Source organism: Gopherus flavomarginatus, chromosome 5, assembly GCF_025201925.1.
Source record: "Gopherus flavomarginatus isolate rGopFla2 chromosome 5, rGopFla2.mat.asm, whole genome shotgun sequence".
NCBI lineage: Eukaryota > Metazoa > Chordata > Testudines > Testudinidae > Gopherus > Gopherus flavomarginatus.
The window spans coordinates 44,856,511-44,871,944 of NC_066621.1; the positions used below are offsets into that span (position 1 = coordinate 44,856,511).

Sequence of the window (15,434 nt, forward strand, 5' to 3'; positions counted from 1 at the left end):
AATTTAAAGCTTCACTTATCTCTTATCTACAGTATTTTATAAATGGCTACAGACAGAGCTGTGCATGTTTTCAACACAGGACATGATACTGCAAACAACTCTTACTCCCCGGCATAGGACTTACAACTGAGCTCTTCTACAGGTTTATTCTCAGTAGTGATCACTACACTGTTTAATAAATGTTTGCAGGATCATGCCCACAGTTGGAAAAGCTGATAATTTAGTTTTAGTCAGGTTTTTTTTCTACGCAGCAAGACTAGTGTACCTGGGTACATGTGCATATGGATGTATGGAAGAAGAGAAATATTTGAGACATTCACTGTTCCTAAAGCTTAAAAAAGCAGCTGAAAACAAAGGTAGTCTGAAAAATATACCACTGCTTTAGAAGTCTGGGACACAGGTGTCCAAATAGGTGACTACTGGGTGATGGACTGCAAACATCTAACAAAATCCAATTAGCCTCAAAGGAGGAGTGGCAATGGGAAGTCATGGCTTAACAGCCTACTACTCAGATTTAAAGTACCAGGTGTGATGTTCTGTACCTCAGGGGAACACCCAGCATATCCACATTCATCCCTATAATATAATTGTGTGGTATCCAATGCAAAGTTTGTCATGTTGGGTGTCTTTGGAAGGCTCATGATGCACTGAGCATTGTTGTTATGGTAATGTTATAGTAATCATTGTTATAGTAATGTTATAGGTTGTAATTTCATGTATATAGTTATAAGGCTGAAAAGCAAGCCCAGGCAAAAACTTTCTAAGAGCAGAAGGGCAGATCACACCTCATCAGGGCATGTATGGAACAAAGTCAGCCCAGCCTCATAGGAACAAAAGACACTGGCCTAAACAAAAACAAAAGACTTGTTGGACTCTTGAGTGAGTCACGCCCCTTCCTTTGGTCAGTTTGGGACTGTGATGAGATAATGCTCACCTGACTCTGAAAGGGGGGGCGCAAAGCCAAGAGAGAAGAAAGGACATGAAAGATTGTTTGTCATGCTCTTCCTCTCTCTTCCACCTCCATTTACAGACATCACCACCAAGCGACAGAAGTGCTGATCAAAGGGAAGAGCCTGGCTGAAGGGCAATCAGCCAGCCTGTGGTGAGAAGCATCTAAGTTTGTAAGGACGCTGAAAGTGTTAGAGTAAGTTTTGCTTTTATTTCAGTTGACCAAATCTGACTTGTTATGCTTGATTTATAATCACTTAAAAATCTATCTTTGTAATTCATGTTTGTTTATTCTATCTGAAGCAGTGCATTTGGTTTGAAGCATGTCAGAGACTCCCCTTGGGATAACAAGCCTAGTACATATCAATTTCTTTGTTAAATTGATGAAATCATATAAGCTTGCAGCGTCCAGCGGGCACAACTGGACACTGCAAGATGGAGGTTCCTGGGGTTGTGTCTGGGACCGGAGATATTGGCTAGTGTCATTCAATTGCACAATCCAAGGAGTAGTTTATATGCCAAAGGCTGTGCATTGGTCAACCATGTAAGTTACCCATTCTAGGAAAAAAACACATGTGCAAGAGAATGATTTCATGTTAAAAAAAAAAAAAGGGAGAGGAACAACATTACTGGTAAATTATTAAACTACAATTAAGAATCCAGCTATCTATATCCTATAGTTTCACTTCACATACATAGAGTGGACAGTAGAGGATCCCACAAGGTAAAAACTGTCGTATGTAAGATATGGGAGATAATTGTTCCACTCTACTCAGCACTGGTGAGGTCTCAGTTGGTGTAGTGCATCCAATTCTGGGTAACACCCTTTAGGTGAGATGTGCATAAACTGGAGAGAGTCCAGAGGAGAGCAACAAACATGATAAAAGGTTTAGAAAACCTGACCTGGGAGGAAAGGTTACAAAACACTGGCTATGTTTAGTCTTGAGAAACGAAGACTAAGGGATGGTTGATAATAGTCTTCAAGTAGGTTAAGGGCTGTTATAAAGAGGACAGTGAACAATTGTTCTCCATGTTCACTGAAGGTAGATCAAGTAGTAATGGGCTTAATCTGCAGCAAGGGAGATTTAGGTTAGATATTAGGAAAAACCTTATAACTATAAGGATCGTTAAGCTCTGGAATAGGCTTCCAAGAGAGGTTGTGGGATCCCCATCACTGGAGGTTTTAAAGAACAGGTTGGATAAAAACCAGTAAGGGATGGTTTAGATCAGGGGTCCCCAATGCGGTGCCCCTAGAGCTAAACAAATAATTCAGAACGAATACTTTATCAGACAAATGTAGCTTCTCTCCAGTTTACAAAATATTCCTCTAATTTATTAATTATTTGACCATTTTGGGGAAAATGTAAATAGCAATTATTAGGGCTGTCGATTAATCACAATTAACTCATGCAATTAAATCGATTAATTTTTTTTACAAAGTGTACAGTGCTCAATTTATATTATTTTTATTACAAATATTTGCACTGTAAAAATGACAAAAGAAATAGTATTTTTCAATTCACCTCACAGAAGTACCATAGTGCAATTTCTTTATTGTGAAAGCGCAATTTACAAATTTACATTTTTTTAATTATATAACTGCACTCAAAAACAAAAGAATATAAAACTTTAACGCCTACAAGTCCACTTATTCCTATTTCTTGTGCAGCCAACTGCTAAGAGAAACAAGTCTGTTTATATTTATGGGAGATAATGCTGCCCACTTCTTATTTACAATGTCATCTGAAAGTGAGAACAGGCATTCACATGGGATTTTTGCAGCTGGCATTGCAAGGTATCTACGTGTCAGATATGCTTAATGTTCGTATGCCCCCTTCACGCTTCAGCCGCCATTCCAGAGGACATGCTTTCCATGCTGATGATGCTCATTAAAAAAATAACGTGTTAATTAAATTTGTGACTGAACTCCTTGCAGGAGAACTGTACGTGTCCTGCTCTGTGTTTTACCTACATTCTGCCATATATTCCATGTTACAGCAGTCTGGGATGATGACCCAGAATGCTGTTCGTTTTAAGAACACTTTCATTGCAGATTTGACAAAATGCAAAGAAGGTACCAATGTGAGATTTCTATAGATAGCTACAGCACTCGACCCAAGATTTAAGAATCTGAAATGCCTTCCAAAATCTGAGAGGGATGGAGTATAGAACATGCCTTCAGAAATCTTAAAAGAGCAACACTCCAATATGGAAACTACAGAACCCAAACCATCAAAAAAGAAAATCAACCTGCTGGTGACATCTGACTAAGATGATGAAAATGAACATGCGTTGGTCTGCACTGCTTTGAATCATTATTGAACAGAACCCATCATCAGCATGGACACATGTCCTCTGGAATGGTGGTTGAAGCACGAAGGGACATATGAATCTTTATCGCATCTGACATGTAAATATCTTGCAATGCCAGCTACAACGGTGCCATGAGAACACCTGTTCTCACTTTCAGGTGAGACTGTGAACAAGAGGCAGGCAGCGTTATCTCCTGCAAAAGTAAACAAACTTGTTTGTCTGAGCAATTGGCTGAACAAGAAATAGGACTGAGTGGATTTGTAGGCTCTGAAGTTTTACATTGTTTTATTTCTGAATGCAGTTTTTTTTTTAACATAACTCTACATTTGTAAATTCAACTTTCATGATAAAGAGATTGTACTACAGTACTTGGATTAAGTGAATTGAAAAATACAATTTCTTTTATTTTTATAGTGCAAATATTTATAATAAAAATAAATATAAAGTGAGCACTGTACACTTTGTATTGTGTTGTAATTGAAATCAATATATTTGAAAATGTGGAAAACATCCAAAAATATTTACATAAATGGTATTCTATTATTTTTAACAGCACATGTTTAACAGCACGATTAATTGTGCAATTAATTTCTTTAATCACTTGACAGCCCTGGTAATTATGGATTGAATAGGCTTTCCATAACGGGTTGATATCCGAGCTGTTTGGTTAAATGTGATTGATTAACAAGTCACATCGCATTGTTTCTGTTCCAAGCAGATTTGAAGCAGCAAACATTTCTGGTGCAAATGATCCAAAATGCAAATTTTAAATTAGTTTCCGGCCATGACTTTGAAAGTCGCCTTCCACAAATATACATGGACACCACTCTATAGCTCACACGTTCACAGAACGTAGAATGCCAAATGAGAAAGGGCTATGAGCGTGGCCAGTACAAAAATCATTTTAAAATCTGAGTGAACATTCATGGACATTTTTCCCATCCAGATCTACAGCCACTTGAGCTAGTGCCATAAAGACCTGGGGAGGAATCTGTTCATGGTATGTAGCAAAGGTGAACTCTAGGTGCAAAGACAAAGAATGGATGAAGAGGAGTTTAAATTAGAGATCAGAAAGGGTAGTGGGTTTTTTTTTTCCATTCAGAGTTATTATTAACATGTGGAATATGATACCTAGCAACACTGAGATGGGGTGCACTCTTCACAAATTTAAGTCTGGGTTGGAAAGAGATCTAATTATACATAGATCTGCATATTTCATTGCCTTGCAAAAAGCAGCTATCCTTGCATGGGATGGATTAGGTGAACTACTTGTGCCCTACATTCAAATTTTACTTCATTTCCTTCTATAATATTAGAAGAATTAAAATCAAGGGAAAAAACCCTTATATTTTATACTGGCTTCTCTGTTTTTCTAAAGTATTAACAGTGGGGCAACCAATACACTTCAATCCATTGAAACAGTTGATTTTAAATCCAGCATTTTCATTTTAATGAGGTTCCACAAATATGTTCCATCCACAAAGGTGACTGGAATGTTAATTGCTTCAGGAGCTGAAAGTTAAGGAGGGGAAAGGATTGTTCCACTATAAGAATCCCATTACTTAGCCACTGCTGAGTATTAAAATTTATTTTTAATAGAGCTAGGGGACAACTCTGGTTCCAATTTTTCTGAGTACAAGAACCCTAGACATTACACCTACCACAGAGTGCCTCAGACTGCGTACATCCAAGAATGCTGCATGTATTACTTCATTGCATGACCTGAAGGCCTAATGGACATCTCAGACCCTGGCAACTATCAAGTTTTTATATTGCTTTTCCTGGGCTTCTGTACAGAAATTTGAGACGGCTACAACAAGCACCCAGTCAATGACTTCTTTCAGAGAGAAGTAAGTCAAATTTTAAGAAAGAAAGCTTTTAAACTGATTTTTGGAAAATGCAGACAATTTTCTCTCCAGCAGTGTGGTCTGAGTTCGTTTCCTGTGTGACATTCTGTTTTGTAATTCTGTTTATCAGTTAATTAGAATTCATTTTGTTTTTCCCCTCTCCAACCTAAAGATCTTCCTTTGAAGCCCTTTTGAATCCCCTGGAGAATTCCTTTTTGAGTCAAAGATAATATTAATTAATAATAATGATTTAATGCCTTTAATTTTCAACCCATTTTCCTAACATTCTTTTGGAAGTAAGCATGTACTTTGTACAGAAGACCCCAAATGATTAGCTGGGGGAACTCATTGGCACAAGATGCCATTGAGGCGAAGAGCATAACAAGACTCAAAAAGCACATTGATATGGCTAGCAAGAATAGCCAGACTTATAAGGATTTTTTAAAAACAAGAATTTTGGAAGGAATATAAAATTACCATATTTCAGATCATAAACCAATCTTTAATTATTGGGGATTTGGCAGAAATATTCTCTGGGGCAAATTATTCCATAGTCACTAGTATATGGTTTCTTGTATTTTCTTCGAAAGCAGCTGGCACCGGCCACTGTTGAAGTCAACATACTGGAAAAAATGGATCATGGGAAGCTGGGAATGGGCAATGGGATGGGTCACTTGATGATTACTTGTTCTGTTCATTCCCTCTGGCCTAGCATTGGCCACTGTTGGAAGACAGGATACTGGGCTAGATCAGGGATCTCAAACACGCGGCCAGCTGTGTATGGCCTGCCAAGCTCCCTGCACACACACTCCCACCCTCTCCAGATTTATTTCCTATGGCCACCAAGCTTCCCTCCCCCTGCTCCCCTTCCCCCTACCACATCGCATCCCCGCTCCTCTGCCTACCTTCAGGTGCTTCCCACCTCCAAACAGCTGTTTGGTGGCGCTTAGAACTTTCCAGGAGCGAGGGGGGAGGAGCGGGAAGCCAAGCGCTCAGTGGAGGAGGTGGAGAAGAGGCGGGGCAGGGATGGGGATTTGGGGAAGAGGTGGGGTAGGCGTGGGGCCTCATGGAAGGGGTGGAGTGAGGGTGGGGGCTTTTGTATCTTTATATGAAAAGGTGTCAGTGATGCGGCCCTCAGGTCAATGTACTAGTCCTCATGTGGCCCTCGTGGTGATTCGAGTTTGAGATCCCGGGGCTAGTGTCATTCGGTTGCACACTCCAAGGAGCAGCTTATATGCCAGAGGCTGTGCATTGCTCAACCATGTAAATTACCACTCTAGGCAAAAAAACACGCACGCACAAGAGTATGAATTCATGTTAGAAAAAAAAAATCTGGTGTCTTTATAGAGAGCAATTATATCTCCCCTCAGCCTTTATTTGTTAGGCTAAAAAAGTCAAGCTCCTTAAGGATCCTCTCATAAAGTAGGTTTTCCACTTCTCTAACAATTCTAGTAGCCCTTCTCTGCACCTGTTCCAGTCTGAATTCATCTTTATTAACAGGAGACCAGAACTGTACACAGTATTTCAGATGAAGTCTCATCAGTGTATTGTATAATGACAATACCACTTTCTTATCTCTACTGGAAATACTTTGCATGATGCGCCCTAGAATTCATTCGCCTTTTTCATGGCCACATCATATTGGTGGCTCATAGTCATGTTGTAATCAACCTGTACACACAGGTCTTTTTCCTCCTCTGTCACTTCCAACTGACACGTCCCCACCTTCTAGCAAAAGCTGTTATTGTTAGTCCCTAAGATCATGATCCTGCACGTAGCACTATTACATTTCATCCTATATCTATTACTCCAGTTTTCAAAGTTGCTCAAATCTTCTTGAAGGATATTCTGGTCCTCTTCTGTACTGGTAATACCTCCCAACTTTGTGACATCCACAAATTTTATTAGCACACTCTCACTTTTTGTGCCAAGGTCATTAATGAAAATGTTAATTAAGATCCGTCCCAAAACTGATCCTTGAGGAACTCCACTAATAACTTCCCTCCAGCTTCACAGGTCATCTTTCAGCATGATCTATTGTAGTCTCCCCTTTAACCAGTTCCTTACTCACCTTTCAATTCTCATATTAATCTCCCACCTTCTCCAATGGAGAACTACATCAAAAGCCTTACTGAAATCCACGTAAATTACATTTACTGTATTTCCTTTGTCTAGAAAATCAGTTATCTTCTCAAAGAGATCAGGATGGTCTAGCATGATCTACCTTTTGTAAATCTATGTTGTATTTTATCACAATTACACTTTACCATTATGTCCTTAACTACACTCTCACTCTAAATTTGTTCTAAAACCTTGCATACATTTGAGATCAAACAAATGGGCTGGTAGTTTTCTGGATCACTTCCCTCTCCCTTTCTTACACAAAGGTAATATATTTGTAGTTCTTCAGTTCCCAAGCTTACAGATTCATTAACAATCCTTACTACTGGGCTTTCAATTTCATGTGCCAGTTCTTTTAATATTCTTGGATGGAGATTATCTGGGACCCCGATTTGGTCCCATTAAACTGTTTTGAGTTTTACTTCCACCTTAGATGTGATAATTTCTACTTCTATATTCTTATTTCCATCACCCACCCTGCCACTATCTCCAAGTTCCTCATTACCCTTAGAAAAAACTAAGCAAAGTATATGTTTAGGGGTTAGGACAGACCTATATTATCTTTAATCTCCACCATCATCATCAGTTCTTAGCAGTCCCACTTCTTTCCTCATTTTCTTTTTATTTACATGACTAAGGAAGCTTTTTCTATTGGTTTTAATTTCCTTTGAAAGGTCCAGCTTTGCTTGGCTTTTGGCAGTTTTCACTTGTTGCCTACATTTTCTGACTTCCAAGAGGTAGCTGTCCTTGCTGCTTCATTCCTTGTAAACTTTCTAATTTTTCTTAATCCTGTTTGACATGCTTGTTCATCCAATTTGGTTTGCAACCCTTCCCTACGAATTTTTTCCCTTGCCTGGGATGCTTCAGGCAGTTTTTGCAACTTTGACAAAGTAATTCCAGGCATCCTCCACACTGAGATCCTTGAGTTCTTCAACTGCAGAAAACGTGTCCTGTCAATCCTGTCTCAATCCTGCCAAAGCCAATCAACCATGCCTCTTTAGAATCCTGCTTTTACCAATTCTCAAATTTAAGCAATGATTCTCTGTCTGAAATGATCACTTGTAGGAGTGCTCAGTGGCCTCCTTCCTGGATGTTTTTCCTTACAACTAGATATATACATTACTACACCTTATACAGAGGTCTCCAAGCAGGCCAAACATAAGCCTTTTCCACTGTATTTAACAGAGTGGGCTGAATGTATTGCATTATTTTTTAATAATGTTGCTTCTTGGAAAAATAATCACACAATAGTCTATCAGTTTCATGTGTTTTCACTATTAAGGAGTCTGTAAAAAATAAACTGCATAATTATTTATATTTCAATGAGGAAGATTTTCCCTTGCTTTCAGTCCCTCCCCACTTGCTGAACTGCTATGGTCTCTGCATGGACTTCTATGTAGACACTCACAAGAATGGATTTTCAAATATCATGGTACATTAGAAACAATCTCTTCTCTGTCTAACACTTTCAAGTTGGATTAAGTAAAATACACCTGGATACTACAGTCATAGGTGCTGTGAAATATGGTCCTTCAAGGCCTTCCATCTACCCTGTGACACACAAGTGATCCGTTAGGCACTTTGCATCTAGCATTTCAAACACAACTATTCCAACAACCAAAGCCAACTCAAAAATGGTTTTTATACTCAAGCATACTTCTCTGTTTGCAAGATTCTCAGGTACGCCCTTTGACTTTAAAAGCAATGAATTATGCTTACTAAGTGTGTGCACTAGTAATAAATTCCAGTTTGTTTTCCCTTGCTTGCATGATGACACAGCACTGTGATGGTGTTTGGTACCTGAGTACTTTACCAGTTCAGAACACAGTTCTCAAAAACAAATATGCAGTTCCTTTTTTAAGGAAAAAATAAAAAGTGTCAAGCTCTGTCACAGATATGTTTTCATATCAATGGGACAATGGACCCCTTCCAAAATCCAAGTCTTAAACTTGCACAGAAAAGATAGTTCTTACCTTCGTTGTCTGGAAAAACACAAGTTACGTTTACTTACTTCAATTTTGTCTGTCTTTGCATCTCCCCAGTAAAGTTTGTCTTCTTCAAGATCCAGTGCCAAGCCATTAGGCCAACCTAGAGAACTGTTCACTAGGACCCTCCTCTCTGAGCCATCCAGATAAGCACATTCAATCTTTGGATTTTCACCCCAGTCCGTCCAATACATGTAGCTGCAGGAAAAAAGCTTTAAATGCATATTGCGTATGATTACAGTATGCCTCTGCTATTAAGATTGGGGATTTGTTCCAGGTAGTGAGAAAACTCTTCCCTATTAGTCTCAGGAGTAGTAAACAGACTAATTAACACCCCCCCAAAGTCAAGTAGTGACATTGACCTAAGGTCTGAGCATTAAAAAACCAGGTTCCTCACAATGGGCAGTGGTACCCTTCTTTAGTATGGTCTATAAAACAAGGGGATAAAGGAAAGACTGACACAGTTCAACCAAACAGGCTAGGCAAAGTTCTGTGATACAGAAGCTTGTGATGGCTGGTAGTTATGTAAGTGCACATCAAAGGACAGGGAGAAAGGCAATGATTTTGACAAGAGACAAGGACCACTAGCACATATGCTCTTTGGCTAATATGTCCAACATCTAATAATCTGCTTTTTGTTACAGTCTCAGAGAACTGAAGATGGGGTTACAAGCTCTCAGAAAAATCCACCACAGGAGGAGAGGGATAAAAAACAAAACTCACCCCATCACAGGATTTAGCACTATCGCTCTAGGTTCATCTAGATTTTCCGATATAAGGATCTTTCTGGATGTCCCATTCAATCGGGTTACTTCAATGCGATCTGTTCCTGTGTCAGTCCAGTACAGGTTCCTTGCCACCCAGTCTACTGCTATGCCATCAGGATGATTAATTTCCGTGGTCACTAGGGTCTGTGCTCCAGAACCATCAAGGTAAGCCCGACGAATAGCCCGGACATCATCGTCAGTCCAGTATATGTAGCCCTCAACAGGATCATAGTCTATTGCAATCGCGTGCCTGATATTGTCTATCTGCAGAATAATGTCAGTGAAGTCTGGCATGTCCAAGGAGATTCTTCGCAAATCTGTCCTTCTAGCGAGCAGCAAGACTTCCTCGGCACCTGGGAAAGAGCATTAACACTGTAATTTTGCAACTACAGAGTGCTCCTTCACCTGTCACAAGCATATTTAAACCATAATGTAGCAGTTTGATGACAGAGAAGAATTGCCACACAGAAAAAAAGGAGTACAGGCATTAAAACAATGGGAGGTGTACCTCACTTCAGGGGTGCCCAAATATTGCCCAGGTAAGGGGCCACACATTAGCAATTTGCCAGTACTCCTAAGAACTACACCTAATTTGCCTCAGGCCTAAGAAAAAGATACAACCCCACATGCCACAGGCTATAGTTCCATTAAGCATCACATGCTGCACTTGAGAACTCAGTGAGACACGGTTTAGGGACCCAGGCTGTATGGGTGGACAGAGCTAGGAGTGGTGTTGCACTGAGGTTGCTACTACTATCCCCTCCAAACCAAGCTGCACTTCTGAACCGATGCTCCATGGAGCCATCCTTGGAAGTCTTCCTCTTACATCAAATCTTATTTTCCTAAGTGTAACAGACTGATAATTTCCTGAATTAACTTTACTGAATTAGCAGCAAAGAGTCCTGCGGCACCTTATAGACTAACAGACGTTTTGGAGCATGAGCTTTCGTGAATTAGGTTAATACCTTTGGGGTCCACTGTATTAAAAATACAATAGTGCATGTGGAATATATGAAATTGTATGCATTTCCATGGGAAGGATAAATAGGAGAAGAGAAGAGGGTGATTAGGCCAATTCACTCAGGTTGTAGCATCTTCAGAGAAACCACCCCCTTGGAAAGGTATGCATATACTAGTTTCTGGATAAATAGTCTGGCTTTAAACTGGTTCAGGGCCTTCTTCCTGGTCCAGCAAATGGACAAGACCTTTGATTCACAGAGAGCGCTAATCCTCAGGGTAGGGTTGAATGGACTGGGCCTGCCAGAATCCATTTTAGGGTCCAAGCTTAAGTCAAGGTGGGTAAGCAGGGTTCGTGCCTTATTTCTTTGCAGTGTAGACCCAGCTCCACTGGAATCATGCTCTGGGAGTCTCTCAGTTCCACAGGGCAACTTTCTTTGTCCTCTGGAGAGTCAAGTTTTCCCACATTGCAACATGAATAAAGGGCTGGAGCAGTCACATTTTGGCAAGATGCTAGGAAGTCTGGGATATGGGTGGTTGGATTCAGGCCCACATAATGGAGTGTAGACACTGGAGCCCCGGGTTGGGACCCAGGGTTCAACAATTCCTAATGGGATTCCAAAGGAGTGTAGACATTCAAGCCCCAGGTTAACAAACCTGAGGTGTGTTACTAACCCTGGGCTTACATTGCAGTGTAGACATACTGTAAGGGGAAATACGGGTGCATTTGCCCTGAACTGTGAGACTAAGCACCAAAATAAATATGAATTTGGGTTTTTCAGACCAGCAAAATGAAATGGATATCACCCAGAAATCACTTTATTCATTGTCAGGGAAGGAAAAGCACAAGGGGTGGAAATTTTATCTATTAAACCAGGTTAATAATGAAAGAGTATTATTTCCTTTGCTAAAACACAATGGAAAAAAAATCAGGAACATGTCTAGACATTTTATCATATTACACAAAATTCCCAACTGAGCCAGCCTTGTCCTATAGCTGAATGAGTGCATTACACACAGTTTTCACACATGCTACATACTACACAGGAAATGATAGAAGGAACGTAAGCCTTGGGATTTCCTAATAAAAGTACAATACATTAATGCTTTTCTTTGCCTCAGACAGCCAAATGGGAGAGCAAGTCACAACTACAGCAAGTACATCCGACTTGCCTGAAGATGATATGAATCTGACTTTTTAGGCTGCAGGACTGTGTGCACGCAGGGGCATGCACAAACTTTTATTGCTGGTGAAGAAGGAGCCAAAACAGCCACCCTGGGGACTGAATTTCTCCATTTGTCCACAGAACGGGTTGAGAATGTATAGGAGCAGGGCAAAGCTCCCCATGTGGCCCCAACAAATTGTCTTGATCCAGAGGGACAACTTCAAGGTGAGAGAATGTCTAGTTCCTTCTAAATAACCAGTTCACTGCTTAGTTTTCTGCTGCAGGTGCCAATTGTTGATATGGTTTTCACGTCTTGACACCTGCCAAACTGAAACTGGCCTGCAACCATCAATCCCATTTCATACAGGCACTGAATGACCAATAGATAGTAACTTTCAATCACTACCAGCCGGGGTAGTACTTAAAGTGGTAATCCTAGAACATGCAATCATTCAAAGGGTATCTGTCACACGTCAAATCAAATGCATAGCTAACTCAAAGGTCTAGCTGCATTGTCACTTGCTTTTGAGTTTGGTAATCACAATTTGGTACCTGAATGCCCTAGCGAAGAAGGCATAAAAGCACTGAGGAGAAAATGCACTCAAGGCTGGGGGTGAAGAAAGTGATTTTGGGGGCAGGCGAAGGAAGGATATAGGGAATATCTCCTATGACCTCTAAACAACCCTCAGAGTTTTGCTGAGGCTCTGAAGGGAGACCTGGGTTGAAATAAGGCTTTAATGATTGTGAGCACAATGAAGTGGGGGGAAATAATAAGCTCAATTGTGGAGAGCTTCTCCTTCCCACCCCAAGACAGACAGACATTTGCCATCAGATTTCCTGAAGACTGATTTTGTTGGCTCCAAAGGCACCAAAGCAGGATACAAATATTTCATTGTAACACATGGTAGAATTCTAGCTTCCCAAGTTTTAAGCTTGTGGTAGCTTTTAGGATACATTAAAAGGGGTCACTTTTTGGCCAGACCAGGGGAAGAGCAGCCCTAGGTGACGTGTCACCTTCAGAAACCACTTCTTTTCCTGCACATGGCAAGGAGAAACAGGGTTTTTAAGTTTTCCTTCTCCAAAGAAACAATATGTTCTTGTGATGATTAAAAGGGACTGCTGGCGCTGGACACAGTATTCGTTCTTAAATACTTTACCAATCTCCTGGAAAGAGACACCCTTAGCTAAAATAAACACTGAAATATCCTAAATGTAATTTGATATTCTAAATCATGCTTAAAATGGTGGACCACTTGAAACGTCAGCAGAGAAAATAAATGAGCAAACTTGTACAAATACAGACCAGCAGCGGATGGAAGTCAAAACTAACTGGTCAAATTAACTGTCTATACGTCCTGTACAACTGTTCCTCTTAACTAGTATTATATATAAAGACAAGTTACCTTATAAACATTAACCCCGTATGAGGGCAATGAACATTCATAAAAGGTGCAGTGGTCAACTATTTCATGGCAATCTTTATATTCAAATATGCAAAGGCATCCAGATTTTAAGTGTTGTTTTAAAAAGAAAAGCTTCTATTTTGATAATGGTATCACAAAAAAAAGTCCAAAGTTAGTGATTTTGTTCTCCAATGTCTCAAGGATTACCCAATACAAACCAGTCTCGGAGCTATGCTGACATCTCTGATGTTGGATTAGAAAATAGGTCAACAAACAGTCTTGTTAATTTGAGAAACATGAAAGATTGCCAGTTAAACAGAAATGGAAAAACATCAAAATTGTAAATGAGGTTTATTTACAATGGCAATGGAGAGCAATACTTAAGTGCTTCAAGGTTTCTTTTCAAGCCTATATTTTTACATTTCCTGTAACATTTTTGGTTTTATTTTTGTTTTATTATTTGTATTACAATAGCACCTACAGGTCCCAACTGAGATCAGGCCCCCACTGTGCTAGGTGCTGTACAAACAGGTGGTAAAAGACAGTCCTCTGCCTCAAAGAGCTTACAAACTAAATGGACGAGACAAAGGTGAGAGGGGAAAGAGAAACACACAAAGATGAAACAATTTTCCCAAGATATCTCAGTCTGACAACGGCAAAGTAGACTATAGAATTCATGTCTCCCAAGTCCCATATAAAAATTCCAAAACATTTTTTCCCCCTCCTGTTTCCCTTACTATCCACATTCCCTACAGATGCTATTTTCGAAATGGAGCCCCTAATCAGTGAGAAATTAAAAACAGGACAGGGAACAGCCCTAAGGCCCACTGTAAAGAAAGTTTGCACCCTAACGGCCAACAAATAAAAGGGCATTAGCACAAAGACAACACCCTGTGACACTGGGCAGCAAGCTGTAATAGTGGAGAGCAGAGTGCATGCTTCAATAGCAGAGGCATATAGCTTTGTTTATGTTAGGGTCTAAATCAAGGCACATTTAATTACTTGTTACGAAGTATTGATCTGAAATTTTGACTTGTGGGGAATCAAAGGTAAATACTACATTAAATGTAAGTTAAGTAAAAATCAGATTTAAAAACTCAACAGTTAGCCTTACAAAATACTAGAATAAATCTGTTTGATTATAATACTGAAATATTACATTTTTATTAAAAAAATTCTCAACTCCATTGCTTCAAAAACCAGTAGAGGTTTTTGCCTCAAACATCAGCTGCTCTATCACACAAATTCACATCAGAGTCTCTCCATTCCACTTTTAATTACATTAATATGTCCATAATCACTCTGATCTGCTTAAATAATATTGAAGCACATTTAATGGAAAGCAGAAGGGCACTGAATATGCATTTGATAAGTGATCACGTAGTAGAGAGGGATATTATATGCATTTCTAAGATACCCAGAGACTGCAATATTGGACATCATTGTACACAGATATAAACAGACTAGTCTAATCTGGTAGTGTAGCCTCTTCACATAACTGACTGCATTTTCACCTTAGTTCTCTTCTGTTTTTGTCTCTCCATAGTGAACTGGATCAAGGTTGAATGGGCTTGATACAGGAATTTCTGGGAGAAGTTCTCTGGCCAGCATTATGCAGGAGGTCAGGCTAGGGCCAGGTCTACCCAACAGACCTAAAATCCACCTCCCTGAGTGACACAGTTAAACTGACCTAACCCCACATGTAGACAGAATTATGTTGACAGGAGAATTTCTCCTGCAGACATAGCTACTTCCTCTTGAGGAGGTGGATTAACTATGCTGATAGGAGAAGCTCTCCTGTCAGCGTGGTAGCATCTTCACTAAAAAGTGTTACTGGTGAAGCTGTGTCACTTTAGCGCTGTATATGAAGAAAACCACTAGGTTAGCACAATGGTCTCCTTCTGGCCTTAAAATCTATATACAACAC

At 39.9% G+C, this 15,434-nt stretch overlaps 1 protein-coding gene and 2 long non-coding RNA genes across 7 annotated transcripts in view; 2 read left to right on the forward strand and 1 right to left on the reverse strand.

The window, feature by feature from the left end:
• On the forward strand, positions 1-9,943 carry LOC127051115 (uncharacterized). Of its 2 annotated transcripts, none has more exons than XR_007774395.1 (4): positions 1-359; positions 1,031-1,144; positions 4,861-5,111; positions 9,859-9,943. It is a non-coding gene; the product is annotated as an uncharacterized LOC127051115 (long non-coding RNA). The 2 variants fall into 2 exon arrangements; XR_007774396.1 differs by having other exon boundaries at positions 1-142.
• The window catches only part of LRP5 (LDL receptor related protein 5), a 266,866-nt gene that overhangs the window by 114,483 nt on the left and 136,949 nt on the right, over positions 1-15,434 (reverse strand). For all 3 annotated transcript variants that reach the window (XM_050952781.1, XM_050952780.1, XM_050952782.1), the window contains exons 6-7: positions 9,938-10,334; positions 9,241-9,412 (exon numbers count right to left, since the gene is read on the reverse strand). In XM_050952781.1, the coding sequence (XP_050808738.1) occupies positions 9,241-9,412; positions 9,938-10,334 (569 nt within the window). The remainder of the gene's footprint in view (positions 1-9,240; positions 9,413-9,937; positions 10,335-15,434) is intronic.
• Positions 10,062-15,434, forward strand: part of LOC127051113 (uncharacterized) — a 22,784-nt gene continuing 17,411 nt past the window's right edge. The window contains exons 1-2 of one of the 2 annotated variants that reach the window (XR_007774393.1): positions 10,062-10,146; positions 12,061-12,329. This is a non-coding gene — a long non-coding RNA (uncharacterized LOC127051113). Of the gene's footprint in view, positions 10,147-10,342; positions 10,521-12,060; positions 12,330-15,434 lie in introns of those variants that run through there. The other variant, XR_007774392.1, reaches the window with a different exon arrangement.